Here is a 14,198-nt window from a genome sequence, read left to right on the forward strand (position 1 = left end):
CTGACAAATATTTAGAATTTTACACCTTCAGAGTTTTTTCCATACGTTGACTAATCTGTGGTGGGGCGCCACAAACTCAAAACCGGTCGTCACACATTGATGTTCTATGTTGTACTATTTAAATTAAAGATAAGATAAAATCCTTTCATTGAGCTGCACTTTTTATGCACGCAGCCTTTCCCTGCCTCGCCCGCTCTCTCTCGTAACGAGCCCGCTGCCCCTCTTCTGCATGTGCATTTAACACAAAATATTCACGATTGTTGAAGGATTGTTGTTGCCACGTAGAAGCATTGCATAGAACACGGCTGGCTAAATTGCTATTAAATCCGCTTAGCATCATGACCATGCTGTGCAAATTTGTTCAAAACTGCTGCAGTCAAGTTAACTCTGCTAAGGTCTCATCACAACATAGTAGCCTACATTGAGGAGACCAAACTAAGTTAAGTTATGCAATCAAGAAGCATCTCAAAGCTAACGTTAGAATACTGTTCAGATGTCAAGTTTAGCATGCTTACTTACATCTGCTTGTCAATTTCGTTACTCATGTAGGGCTCATTTTATTGACTCTGAATGTTTGCAAAATCCCAATGTAATAAATGGAAAAGTGTTTTCCAAGACTCAAAAGTGCTTGTCCCAAGGAGAAGTAGGCTACGAACCGTTATTTGAACTAACTACGTTATGAATTGCATTCACACATCAGCAGCGTTTTAACGGTGTTAATGTTAATTGCAGGGATTTCCTCACAAACGTCGTCTTAAGTGGCAGGCACTCAATTAGACCTACTGAACTGAACTGAATGCTACCTCTGACTAAGAATGCATTACTTTGCACTTGTGTAGTCTTTTATTTTGGAATCTTAAGAGCAATAAACATATATTCCAATGTTAAGGAATTCATGTTTTTTTCATTCAGATATGTAAATCAACATGTATAAGTTGCTATTAGTCAATTAATGGGGAGATAATCGAATCGAATCGAAATCGAATCGGACTGAAAAAATTAATCGTTAGATTAATCGATGCATCGAAAAAATAATCGCTAGATTAATCGTTTAAAAAATAATCGTTTATCCCAGCCCTAGTTATAATAATAAGAAGAAGAAGCTAGATTTCAAGATAGTGGATTCCATCCACTATAATTACAAAATAACGTCTCTGTAATGTTCTTTTAATGTTCTTGTTTAATGTTCTTGTTCTGTAAAGTGCTTTTTTTTGTAACGGGATCACCTACACAACAACTTTCGGCTTTCCGACAATATTAGCAGCACTGGCAAACTCTACAAATGACACCGTGCCAGTAGAGTAGTGCTTGTAGCACATTCCACTGTGTTCCTTTGCTCTCTGCTGCATTGGGCTGTTGAAGTGTGATTTGTAGGAGCAAGTAAGTGACTTTGGCTCCGCTCTGTGCAGCTCTCCTCACCGTCTCAGAGGAAGTGCGCAGCCGATGCAGTCTCAAGCACAGGAAGTCGCTGCTAATCGCCGATGTCACCATGGAGAGCGTTTCCATGGACACGTTCTCTGTGTACCATAGCGACCCAGGCTGCAGGTACTAAATAGACTTTTCTGGCTTGTTTTTTTTATTATTATTATGGCAATGCTAACTCTGTTGTGTTGATTGCTGCTCTCTAAACTGTAGCATGTTCTTTGTTTTAGTCTACAGGTATGTCTTAAATATATTATGTTGAATGCAATTTATTGAAATCATCAAAAGTAACAGAACAGAAACACTGCTAAATATGAAGCTATGGTGAGCGAAATTTGAGTAGAGTTTGCATGGTCATCCCCATCCTCCATCTTGTCACAGGACACTGAGGGAGAACCAACCCTGGACGTCTCCCAAAGTGACTGAGCGCTACCTGGCGGCTTACTACCCCACTGTCGGCCAGATCAGCCCTCGCACACGCAAGTCCATGAGCCTGGACATGGGGCAGCCCTCACAGGCCAACACCAAGAAGCTACTAGGTAGACCAATCATACAATTCAGCCGTATTCAACTTCCGCAAGGGATTGTGAACATGCTTAAGGGCAGTCCACTGGCTGAAAAACCCATCCATCATGTCCCTTTCATTTCCCCAGAAAGAAATGAAAGAAAAGCCATTATGGTGCTTTTATTTAAAACTACCAAGCTAACCAGCTAACAGCCACCAGACTTGGGTAGATGCAGTGATTTGGGGGTGTGTGGTCTGCACTAAACGTGTGTGTATGTGACTGACTGGTTTCCCTAGTAACACACCTAATCTGATTGCTTGTGTGTTTGTGTTTGTGTTTGTGTTTGTGCACGTGCATGCTTAGGCACCAGGAAGAGCTTTGATCACTTGATATCGGACTCAAAAGCACCAAAGAGGCCAGACATGGAGTCAGGCATGACCACTCCTCCAAAGATGAGGAGAGTGGCTGAGAACGACTATGAGATAGGTGAGAAGGTGTGTGTGTGTGTGTGTGTGTGTGTGTGTGTGTGTGTGTGTGTGTGTGTGTGTGTGTGTGTGTGTGTGTGTGTGTGTGTGTGTGTGTGTGTGTGTGTGTGTGTGTGTGTGTGTGTGTGTGTGTGTGTGTGTGGGAGCGAGAGAGAGTGTGTGAGTGCAGTATGGAGTTTGTGTGTGTGAGGGAGTGAGAGAGAGTGTGTGAGTGCAGTATGGAGTTTGTGTGTGTGAGGGAGTGAGAGAGAGAGTGTGTGAGTGCAGTATGGAGTTTGTGTGTGCGAGGGAGCGAGAGGGAGTGTGTGAGTGCAGTATGGAGTTTGTGTGTGTGAGGGAGTGAGAGAGAGTGTGTGAGTGCAGTATGGAGTTTGTGTGTGTGAGGGAGTGAGAGAGAGAGTGTGTGAGTGCAGTATGGAGTTTGTGTGTGCGAGGGAGCGAGAGGGAGTGTGTGAGTGCAGTATGGAGTTTGTGTGTGTGTGTGTGGTATACGTGTACATTAATGTAACTCTTGACTGTCCTGCCTCCCAGAGACTCAAAGAATAGCCAACTCTCACCTCCGCAAGGTGTCTGTGTCCGAGTCAAACGTGCTTCTGGACGAGGAAGTGCTCCAAGACCCCAAAATCCAGGCTCTCCTGGTCACTGTGCTGGTGAGAAGGAGCTTTTGGCCTCTTCTATATTCCTCCTGCAGTGTCCATTTGTATCTGCCTGGCGCTCTGTCTTCATTTGTCTCTCCCTGTTTAGGAATTTGTCCATATTTAGTCTCTCTGTCCGTCTCCATCACACTTGCCTTCACTGCTGCTCTTGCTTGTTGTGATATCTGTCCCTCTCACTTTCATCTCGTGTCACTCTCGCTCTCTCTCTTATTCTCTCTCTCTGTCCGTCTCTCTCCATCTCATCGTGCACTATTCCTGTCATGTTGTTTTAGCAGCTCTCCTTGCCCCCTCCCCTAAAGCATTAATCAAGTGATTTTATCTGGATGAGTGACCATATTGATTAAGCCCTGTTTGTTTGTTTGTTTGTTTGTGTGTGTGTGTGTGTGTGTGTGTGTGTTCGTGTTCGTGTTTGTGTCGTCCAGGCAACCTTGGTGAAGTACACCACGGATGAATTTCACCAGAGGATTCTGTATGAGTACCTGGCCGAGGCCAGTGTGGTCTTCCCAAAGGTCTTCCCAGTTGTGTAAGTGACCATTCACTAGATCCCTTGTCTGATTAGCTGCTGGCTCTCAGCTGCTGCTGGACTCAGACCCTGTCTGCTGGACTAACTCCAGGCAGACTGTCCAGCCAGGCTGCAGGCCCACTGCCACCAGTAACAGACTGGCCTTATCCAGCTTCAGGAAATGAGTGATTCAGCATAAAAAGGGCTGATGGGTTAGAAAAGCAATATGGCGTATCCACTTCCTGTTAGCCTGGGAGCTTTTATATACTTAAGAAAACTCTACGTAACTTTTAATGGTGGGCCTTAAAAAGTTCATTTTCTTTGGCTTTTAAGCTAATAAACAGATAGACAATAAATTGCATAATAATGAATATTACAGAAATGATAAAGACATTGTTTTATTTGGCTATGACTATGATTTCATTGTAATACAATCATAATAATTTAATGAATAATGTCACAGCAACTCAGTTCGGCCACCACTTGTTAGACTTTTTGTTAGACTTTGCGTAAGACTTTTCTTTTATAGGTTCTTATAGAAGCTCTCCTTTCACCCACTTATCTCACTGATGCCCAACCTGCATTTGAGCCTAATCTGTTTGTGTTTCTTTCTGTCTGTGTCTGTCTGTCTGTCTGTCTGTCTCTGTGTGTGTGTGTGTGTGTGTGTGTGTGTGTGTGTGTGTGTGTGTGTGTGTGTGTGTGTGTGTGTGTGTGTGTGTGTGTGCGCTTTTGTGTGCGTGCGTGTGTGTGTGTGTGTGTGTGCATGTGTGTGCGTGCGCATGTGTGTGTGCTGTGTGATATCCAGCCACACGCTCCTGGACTCCAAGATCAACAACCTGCTGTCCATGTGCCAGGATCCGAACCTGCTGAACCCAGTGCATGGCATCGTGCAGAGTGTGGTGTACCACGAGGAGTCGCCCCCGCAGTACCAGCCCCTATACCTGCAGAGTAAACCCACAGCCCTCTCATCTGGCGCACAGGCCCAGTGTCCTCTTTCACTTTCCACATCTACCAGACTGTCTCATTGATCTTTGTGTTCTCGTTTGAACTCTCCTTTCACTACCCACTTGCAGTGCACACACAGCTTTCACTCGGACTCATCCACGCATCTGACTGATGTGACTCTGTCACTCACACTCACACACTTCCTGTCCCAGAGCTAGTCAGTCACTCTGCCAGTCCGCCCAGGAGTGTTTGTGCTCATGTGCTGTGTACGGACTGGCTGTAAGGCTCTCTGTTTAGTGGATGAGTTGCAGACGTTAACAGGCTTGTGCCCCATTGGTTTCCACCTTGACATTTATCACTCTTGTCAATGGAGCTGAACTGGCTGCGTTTAGTGAGCCCAGACTGCTGTGTTTAGCCCTTGAGTGCATTTTATACCACAGCTCACATTATTGTCCCTTCCTCCCTTGACCCGCCACCCCCCTCTCTCTCTTACTGTTGTTCCTCTCTCCCTCTCTTTCTCTCTCTCTCCTCACTCCCCCTCCCTCTCCCTCTGTCTCTCACTATTACTCCTCTCTCTACCCCCCCCCCTCGCTCTCTCTCTCATTCTCTCGCAAGCTCTCCCTTGCACTCTCTCTCCCCCTCCCTCCCTCTCCCTCTCTCACTATTGCTCCTCTCTCTACCCCCCCCTTTCTCTCACTGTCACTCCTTTCAATTCAATTTAATTCAATTCAATTCAATGGAGCTTTATTGACATTACTCAGTGAAACAGTGTTGTCAAAACATACATATTTTAACAAAATAATACAAACAGATACAATATATTTGGGGGAAAAAGAGAGGAATAAAACATAATCAATTCAGTAGTATATAAAAAGAATAACTACATTTACAGTATATAAGTAATTAGCTATAATATTAGCTATAAAGCTATAATAGTGTCTCTCTCTCAATGTGGCTCCTCTCCCCCTCTCTTTCTTTCTCTCCCTCTCTCACTGTCACTCCTCTCTCTCTCTCTCTCTCTCTCTCTCTCTCTCTCTCTCTCTCTCTCTCTCTCTCTCTCTCCTCTCTCCTCCCCTCTGGCTGGCAGGCTTCGGCTTCAACGGGCTCTGGAGGTTCGCTGGTCCCTTCTCAAAGGTAAGATTAATAGCTCCTCTTATTTGCTTTTCATTTTCCCCGCAGGAAGCACTGTAAAGGAAAAAAAGTGCCGGGTAAGCAGTCCCCCCCTCCTCCCCTGCCATTCCTCCCCTCCCTCTTTTCTCCAACCACATCTGCAGATTGGCTGGAAATGGATCAACTGACACCATCTTGTTGCCACCATACCCTCCCTGCTTCTCTTGCTCCCCCCTCCCCAAACATCAGCTCTCTCTGCAGCTGCGTGTGTGTGTGTGTGTGCGTGTGTGTGTGTGCGTGTGCGTGTGAGTGTGCGTGTGCGTGTGCGTGTGCGTGTGCGTGTGCGTGTGCGTGTGCGTGTGTGTGTGTGTGCGCGTGTGTGCGCGTCTGTGTGTCAGAGACATCTCAGTCTTATTCCCGCTCATCTGCACTGAGGGCTCTTGTCTCAGTCCAATTCATGATGCTCTGCACAGCACAAGGGCTAGCACATACTTGCCGGTCAGACTGATGTTTGTGATTTGGGAACTAAATGACTCATGTTGTCTTTGATTCATTCGTTCTTTATTTTTCCTTTGATTTCTTTTTTCCTTATCTTCATCTCTCTCTTTGTCACTCACTCTGATCCCAAACGTTTGCTACTCGCCAACCTCTGCCCTCAGCAAACCCAGATCCCCGACTATGCCGAGCTGGTGGTGAAGTTCCTGGACGCTCTGATCGACACCTACCTGCCGGGAATCGAGGAGGAGGCCAGTGAAGAGTCTCTGCGCACGCCCACGTCTCCTTACCCACCACCCCAACAGAGTCAGCTCAGCATCACGGCCAACCTGAACCTCTCCAACTCCATGACCTCGCTGGCCACCTCACAGCACTCACCAGGTCAGCCAGGCGCTACATACATACATGCATACGTACATACATACATACCGGTACGTACATACATACATACATACATACGTACATACATACATGGGTACATACATACATACATGGGTACATACGTCCATACATACGTACATTCATACGTTTTGCATGTACATACATACACACACACACACACACACCAGACACACACACACAAACACAAACACACAAACAGTCACACATTATGCACATGCACACAGACAACCATACTTCTTTTTCAGTTCACATGTACAGAATTCATGTATGCACGCATAATAAGCCAGCCAACATCAGGCCAAACTCTGGTGCATGTGGAGAAGGGTCATAAGCATAGTTACTATGCATACTTAGAACTAATCACACACAAACACACACAATCAAGACCACAGGTCAGAAATCACAGGTGCGTGGTCACCTAAACCTGTTGCATAGTGGCTACTGTTTCTTCTGTTCTTCTGCACTTGTAACCTGGTATGAAATGGTCCTGTGTCATCCATGTATCCCACTCGGCTCCACACCTGCATGTGGTTTGTCCTGCCTTTCTATCCCTTCTCCTGCTCTCCCAAACACACACACACACACACACACACACACACACACACACACACACACACACACACACACACACACACACACACACACAGCGTCAGGAAGTAATGTAACAGGATTACGTATTTAAAATACAAAATATGAGTAACTGTATTTAAATACAATTGCAAATTAAATGGGTGGTATTCAGAATACAATTACACTGATCAATTTAAGTTAAATCATTAATTTAAATCATTATAACATGTAGGCCAAGGCTTTTGAAACTCAAATTCAAATATTTTCTAATCACACTGTAGCCTATATATCTTTCGGATGGCTTCTTTCTCTTTCCCTCTCTGTTTATATCAATAGCCTAAATTAAAAACCTCTCAGAAAATGAAGAATGTAAAATTTGTTTGGTTGTATAGGCCAATATGGCCTATATCCAGCCAGCATGTTTTAAGCCAGGTTCTCGTTTCTTGACAGAGTGTTCTGCAAAAAAGGCATATAACCCCTTGTGCTGTTAAAATTAACCTATGTATACCTTGTTTGGGATTTGGTAGTCTTTTAGCCTATGTGCAAGCAGAACATCTCTGTGCTATGAAACAGTGTTTCATAGCTCATAGCCTGATATATTAATCCATCCTCACTGACTGTAAACCAGGTTGTGGATTGTTGACATTAGCTATGGGTCTTAAAACTTCCCATAACATCACATAACTATTGCATCCACTGCTAATACAAATTAATGCAATGCTGATGTAATCCAAAGTATTCAGAATATGTTACAAAGTACATTTTAGGGCATGTATTCTGTAATCTGTAGTGGAATACATTTTAAATGTAACCTACCCCGCACTACACACACACAAACACACACACACACACACACACACACACACACACACACACAGCCCACACCTCCATGGCATCCTGAAGTGTAACGTAGAGATGATGGAATCAATTTCCGGCACTATCACTTTTCGATAGTGAAGGTCACCTTTCCTTGTTCAACATCACCTTTGTAGTGCTAGTAGTATTAGTCTGTGGAACAGCTGGTCATAGCATGTTTCCCTGACCTTCTCCTCCAACTAAGTGTCTGTTTGAACCCTTTCATATCCATGGCTGATGTCTGTCTGGAATATTCTACCCGCTCCCTTACATCATTGCTTTTTGCACTAGACTTTACAGGTGCTGGCCAAGTTTTTCTATGTCATGTTGACTGAGGTGCAAAAAGGAATAATTTTTGTTTTCTCTATTTGTCCAAATATAGTAGTATTCATTTAAAATGCAATATTCTGAAAGCAGAAGAACTGTATATATTCATTATAGGCCTATGTTTCACTTCCATTGGGGCTGCTAATGTGTTATTAAATTGTTGTGTCCTTTTACTCAGAGCTGTAGACATCTGTATGGCTCTGCTTGTGCTTGTTCCGTACTGCCCTCTAGTGGATATGTTCAGGACAGCACTGTATAGCAGGACAGTGAGGACATGCTTGGATAAGTGTCATTAGTCTTTTTGTATGTCATATTTGAAACACATCTTAATACTATACTATGTTTCTTTCTATAAACACCTCTTAAGTCATAAGCCACGGCACAGATACAATCATCCATCTTAAATTATCATATTTATCTTTTTGTTTTTGGTGTTGCATTAGTTTGCTTTCTAAGGTTCGTTTATTTTGCTTTGCTTTCTCTGGGAAAGTTTACTATGACTGTGGTATGTCTTTCATTTATTTTCTATCTGTTTTCTCTCTTTTTTTCATTGCTGTAGTCATTCATTCTTGTTTTTTTTCCTTTTTCCATTCTCTCTTCTCCCCTTTCTCTTTGTCTCTGTGGGCCAAGCTTCTCTGCCGAGCTCTAAGTCGGCCGTTTTCCCACAACACCTCGTCCTACCAGGTACTACTCTCACCTTCAGCCCGCTGTGACAGGTGTGAAGTAGGAGCCTTTACCCAAAAGCACACCGAACAGAAACCCTCTCTCTCTGTGATCCTATATACACATGCAACCATATATGCATATATAGAGAGAAAGCAGAAATGAAATGTAATGCTGTAATGATGCAATACAGTTGAGAGTGGGTCCAAAACAGTTCCCCTGCTTTTTGGGGGCATAGGATGTTTGGATAATGGCTGTACAGCAGTCTTAAGATGCCAATCAAACATAGTTTTGTGTGGATAAGGACCAGGGTTGAATCTATGCAGTGTGCGAGAGAAAGTGTTAAAAAAAAAATATCTCTTATATCTCGCCTTATCTAGGAGTAGGTGACATCATGTGCTTTTTGTATTAGCAACCCCTGTCAAAAAAAGCAGAAGTAAACCCCAATATTGCTGTCTCTGTCAATTAAACCGCAGATCAAAGCAGAGTAATTGGCCAGTCATTTTAATACTGTATAAACACCCTAAAATCTCTAGCTTGCATTATCGCCACTTTCATTGAATGTTTTATTAAGCTGTGATTATCTGCATAACATCATTGTGGATGGGACACCTTGTATGTTGAGGGCATGGGATCAATAATAGCCCCATGATCAATAATAGCACACAAAAAAACACCTTTGTCATCTTAATGGCATAATTGCAGTGTAACAATACATCATAAGCAATTTAATTTCAAGTCAAACTTAGCATAAGAACTTTATGCATATGTGTTACCATTAGGGCTGCAACAATGAAGTGATAATTCAATTAGTTGGCAACTATTACATTTATTGGTTAATCAATTTAGGTCAATCAATTTAGGTCATTTTTTTAAGGAAAATGCCTCAAAATTAGCAGATTGCAGCTTCTTAAACTTTAATATTTTCTGCTTTACTCACTCTTCAGTAAGTAAACTAAATATGTTTGGTGTTTGGAAAAAACAAGGCATTTGAGGACAAAATCTTAGATTCAGGGGAATCATCTCATTGATTAAACAACTTAATTGATAAAATAATCAACAGATTAATCGACTATGAAAATAATAATTAGTTGCAACCTTAGTTGCCATTAAGTATAGCCAGTATATTAAGTATAGCCAGATTGTATATTAGAGCAGATCAATTTGAATGCTATGAATGCAGATTTGACATTAATACAGAGAAATGGTAAATGCGGTAACAGCAGAAAACAATCAAAGTTGAATCCCATTTTCACTTTTGCATCTGTTCCTCTGTCAGTGGAATGGAGAAGATAGACACCTGTGAAGTCAATATTAATAAGTAATATGCAACCCTGACATTCCTCCTCACTAAACTAAACTTGACTTGGAGCACATCAGCTGTACAGTTATTCTCTGTAACGGTTATTCTCACTTTCTGGCAGTCTCTGTAACTTTCTAACTTCTTTCCCCCCTTTGTCCTCAGGTATCGATAAGGAGAACGTGGAGCTGTCGCCTACCACAGGCCACGCTAACAGTGGCCGCACACGGCACGGCTCGGCAAGCCAAGTACAGAAGCAGCGCAGTGCGGGCAGCTTCAAGAGGCCCAGCATAAAGAAGATCGTCTGATGGTCAGAGAGCAGCCCTGGTGATGGGCAGAGAGGGGAGGAGCGGGCAGCCCCGCAGCCCACCCCACTCTTCCACTCATCCCCAAGTGCTTCCTTTTTCTCTCTCTCTGCTCCAGTTTTTTAAGCATCTCTCCGTTTTAAACTCTTGTCCTTTTTTTACCAAGCTCCGTTGAAATTCAGACTCTCAGCCATTCGTTCTTGGATGTTGTTGATGCATTCACACAACAGTGGCCAGCTGAATATGGAGAGTTGCTCACAGGAGATGAAACTCTGCTAAAGTGTAGAGGCCTGTTTGAACCAACAGCTTTGTGAAACAAAGCAAAGCAAAGCCACAGGGGCTTGTGGGGCACCTCAATCAGGGCAGAGCTGGCGGGCCTCAAATTGCACATTTGTGTCCTGGTTCAACAGATTGTGGCCTTTTGTGTTTTTCCCATGGAGAACAGTCAACCCTTAGTTTTGGAAACAAAGGAACTCCGCTCAAGTTCCCATCATGTTGTGAATATTCTGAATTTACCTTACGGTCGCAGAAAGTGAGCAGATCTCTCACAGGCTGCCTTATTCAGGCAACCACTCAAATCATTGTATACAAAAAGAGAAATGTGACATTCAGTTGGACCACAGAGGTTACAGCTGACCGAATGACCATTACATCAAGGAATCCCCTTTTCCCTCTGATTCTCCATGAGCTTTGGAGAAAGAAGACCTCATGTCTCCCTACAGAAAGGGCAGTGGTGAACCAAACATGGCTTTCCATCACTTTCTACCTGTTGTTTGTCATGGTACATTTTGATGAGAGATGAAATCCAAAAATGTCCTGTGTAGGGAAACTCTGATATCCACAGTCTTGAAACCTGGCGAGGATTGGGGACAGCATACTAATCTTACCCAGATGTACATATGAAAGTCATACAAAGTTATATATGTAAATAATTACAGAGGACAAAATCGCAAGACTCTTCACATATACTGGGGTTGTTGTTTTATTCATGGTGTGCCTTCATCAGGGTTTTTGTAGTTTGAAAACAGGAAAAAATGAAGTAAAATGTTGCTGACGAAGGGAAGTACAGGTACTAATTACTAGAGACTCGTTCTTTTTCTTTTTCTTTTTTCTTGTCCATATAACTTGAGTGCTGCATTGTAAAACAGTACAGTATTCTATGATCGACAGAAATATTACAAGCATCATTACTCTGCCTGAAAAAGTATTTAACTTGTAAAGGGACTCCTCAAGTAAGGATGGAGTCATGCTATTTTGTTTCTTTTCCTTTTATGCATTGTTCATCCACTGACACCCATAGCAAGACACTAACAAACTATATAGATCAATGCAAAAAAATGTAAATAGTGCGAAAGGCTTTACTTTATGGGTGAGGAATGAGTTGATTTGTTTACAGTCTGGTGATATGACCAGGAAATCAGTGTAATATGCAAAAAAACACCAAAATAAGTAAGGCATGAGAACGTTGAGTTTTTCTCTCCACCTAATTACAGGAACAATCAAGCCAATTAGTTGTTCGAAGTTAACAGCATCACAAAGTGAAGGATATCCCTTCTGTGCCCCAGTGATAAGAAAATTATAAGTTGTATTCAATGTCTAGCAACAACGTGAGAAACAACGTTCCTTCATTGTTTGTAACTCTAGTTCTGTGACTGCACATTGATATTGTTTGTTCTCCCTCACTTCAGTCAATCCACAGGTAGGAAACATTTTATCCCAGTTAAGGACTTTATGTGAGGTTTTGACTGAGAACTTTGACTGAAAGCAAATCCTGAATGCATGGCAGCAAACATAGTGACACTGCACCAAAGACTATCTTGCACTATGGCAAATTATCATTTTAGTTTGAGCTTACATTACTGGTCTCAGTGGATAAACTAGGAAAGACTTGTAACAAGTAACCACTGCTTCCCTACAGAACGTAAGTGGATAGGTGTGAAATTATCTTTGCCATTGTTTTTTTTTTATTATTCTTTTTTTATTTTCTTGAGCTTTGAATGTTTGCCTGTTTGTTGACACCATTACTGACATCCAGTGATGCTGCATACGTGCTTAAAATCATGGAATTTTGCCATGTAGTTTCTATGAAAAAGGGAGACTGCTAGGCAATCAAGTAGAGAAGTTAGTATGATCCAAATTATTAGAGGATCTTGACATGGCCAGCTTAATATGTTTTAAATTATGTAGACATGGTCTTCATCATATCAAAGGGAAACTAAAACTATGGAATACAAGCATCAGGACAAACTTGGCCTAACCTCTATAAAGATGAAACCAAAGTTAATAAAATACCTAAAAAGTACTAAAGAACTCATAAGCTATCTCTGACCACTATCATTTGAAACATGTTCCCTTTAAACATTTGATTTATTGATTGCATTGAGAATCGAGGGTCTCCTCATAGTTCTGTCTGGGGAAAAATAGGGACCAAACACAAGAACATTTTTTCAAGTGTTATACTACAAATTTTATTACCTCTATATACAATTTGTTTTGAAGTAGCCTATGTGGTATGTGAAAGGAGTGTCATTATGATGTCCATTTTCAAACCATTTGCTGCAAGAGAACCACATGAAGGCCATGTGCATCTGTCCTGGTAATGTTTTAACAATATGCTTTGATTTATGGTACAGTAACTTAAACCATGGTTTAGACTGCACTTAATTGTCTCTTAACCCAACTAGTGGCATCTTAAATATTGCTTGAAACGACAAAGGAACACAAGATCCTAATTTTGACTCCTGAGAGAGAGCATCTGTCTTAGAAATAAATGAATCCAAAGTGCTGTTTTCCGATGTTCCCCATGGCTCCTCCAGGCTCATCGGAGTACATATGGATACAGTATGTTGTTTACCTGATATCCATCTGATCGGGATTATTTGAAAATCTATCAAAGAGCCCTCATTTTTTGAAAACGGCACATAAAACAAGTGTAGCTTGTTATTAAATCCATGGGCTGTCTTTGAAGGACAAAAAAGCATTACCAGTTGTTTCCCCAATACTGGTCTGTATGTGCAGAAGCCTGAAGTTAAATTGTGCCAAAATGTATGTCTAAGTAGGAGTTAAATGCATGTGATTTTTTGTTTGTTTTATTTTATTGCTTGTTTATTCTTTGTTTCTATTCTTTATTTTCTTTGTTTGTTTTTATAAGTATGCCCTTGTAATCAATGTTTAAATTGCACCAAATACTTTGTAAGGTGAGAAAGATGGCCTATATGGTACTGTTACCAAGAGTGCTTTTATAAGACAAAAAAGGTACAGATTGAATGTGAAAATAGAAGAACCCGACACTTTTTAAATATACATAGCTTAGGGTTCAGAGCATATGTCACCACTCTCCATTTTTATTTTTCAGTCAAATACATGGCATGTTTAATTTGATTATGCAAGGCTAAACCTTTGTCTAGCACATTGGCCACAGTTGCAGAGGAAAAACAAGTCTGTACTTTTTGCCTTTGTAAATATTTTGTGTAAAAATGGAAAAAGGTATATTTACTACTGTAAATACATGTCTTATTGTATTATTTCCTTTTTGTAAAGCCGTTAGTTGCTGTAGATGTAACATGCAAATTTAATTATTCCAGTGTTCGTAATAAAAGTTTCCCTTCTACAACTCTATGTTGGCTGATTTTACACAACACCTTGGAGAAATTAT

At 41.7% G+C, this 14,198-nt stretch overlaps 1 protein-coding gene across 1 annotated transcript in view; it reads left to right on the plus strand.

The window, feature by feature from the left end:
- The window catches only part of nf1a (neurofibromin 1a), a 93,195-nt gene extending 79,039 nt beyond the window's left edge, over nt 1–14,156 (plus strand). The window contains exons 49-57 of the mRNA XM_076281914.1: nt 1,410–1,545; nt 1,804–1,961; nt 2,292–2,414; nt 2,945–3,063; nt 3,492–3,592; nt 4,377–4,519; nt 5,604–5,650; nt 6,286–6,502; nt 10,404–14,156. Of these exons, the coding sequence (XP_076138029.1) occupies nt 1,410–1,545; nt 1,804–1,961; nt 2,292–2,414; nt 2,945–3,063; nt 3,492–3,592; nt 4,377–4,519; nt 5,604–5,650; nt 6,286–6,502; nt 10,404–10,546 (1,187 nt within the window). The 3' untranslated portion in view covers nt 10,547–14,156. The remainder of the gene's footprint in view (nt 1–1,409; nt 1,546–1,803; nt 1,962–2,291; nt 2,415–2,944; nt 3,064–3,491; nt 3,593–4,376; nt 4,520–5,603; nt 5,651–6,285; nt 6,503–10,403) is intronic.
- Nucleotides 14,157–14,198: the final 42 nt, after the last annotated feature.

This window comes from Alosa pseudoharengus, unplaced genomic scaffold (assembly GCF_046254945.1).
Source record: "Alosa pseudoharengus isolate Yale_2024_CS ecotype anadromous, Long Island Sound unplaced genomic scaffold, YU_APseudo_1.1 YU_APseudo_1.1_scf_13, whole genome shotgun sequence".
Taxonomy (NCBI): Eukaryota; Metazoa; Chordata; class Actinopteri; order Clupeiformes; family Clupeidae; genus Alosa; species Alosa pseudoharengus.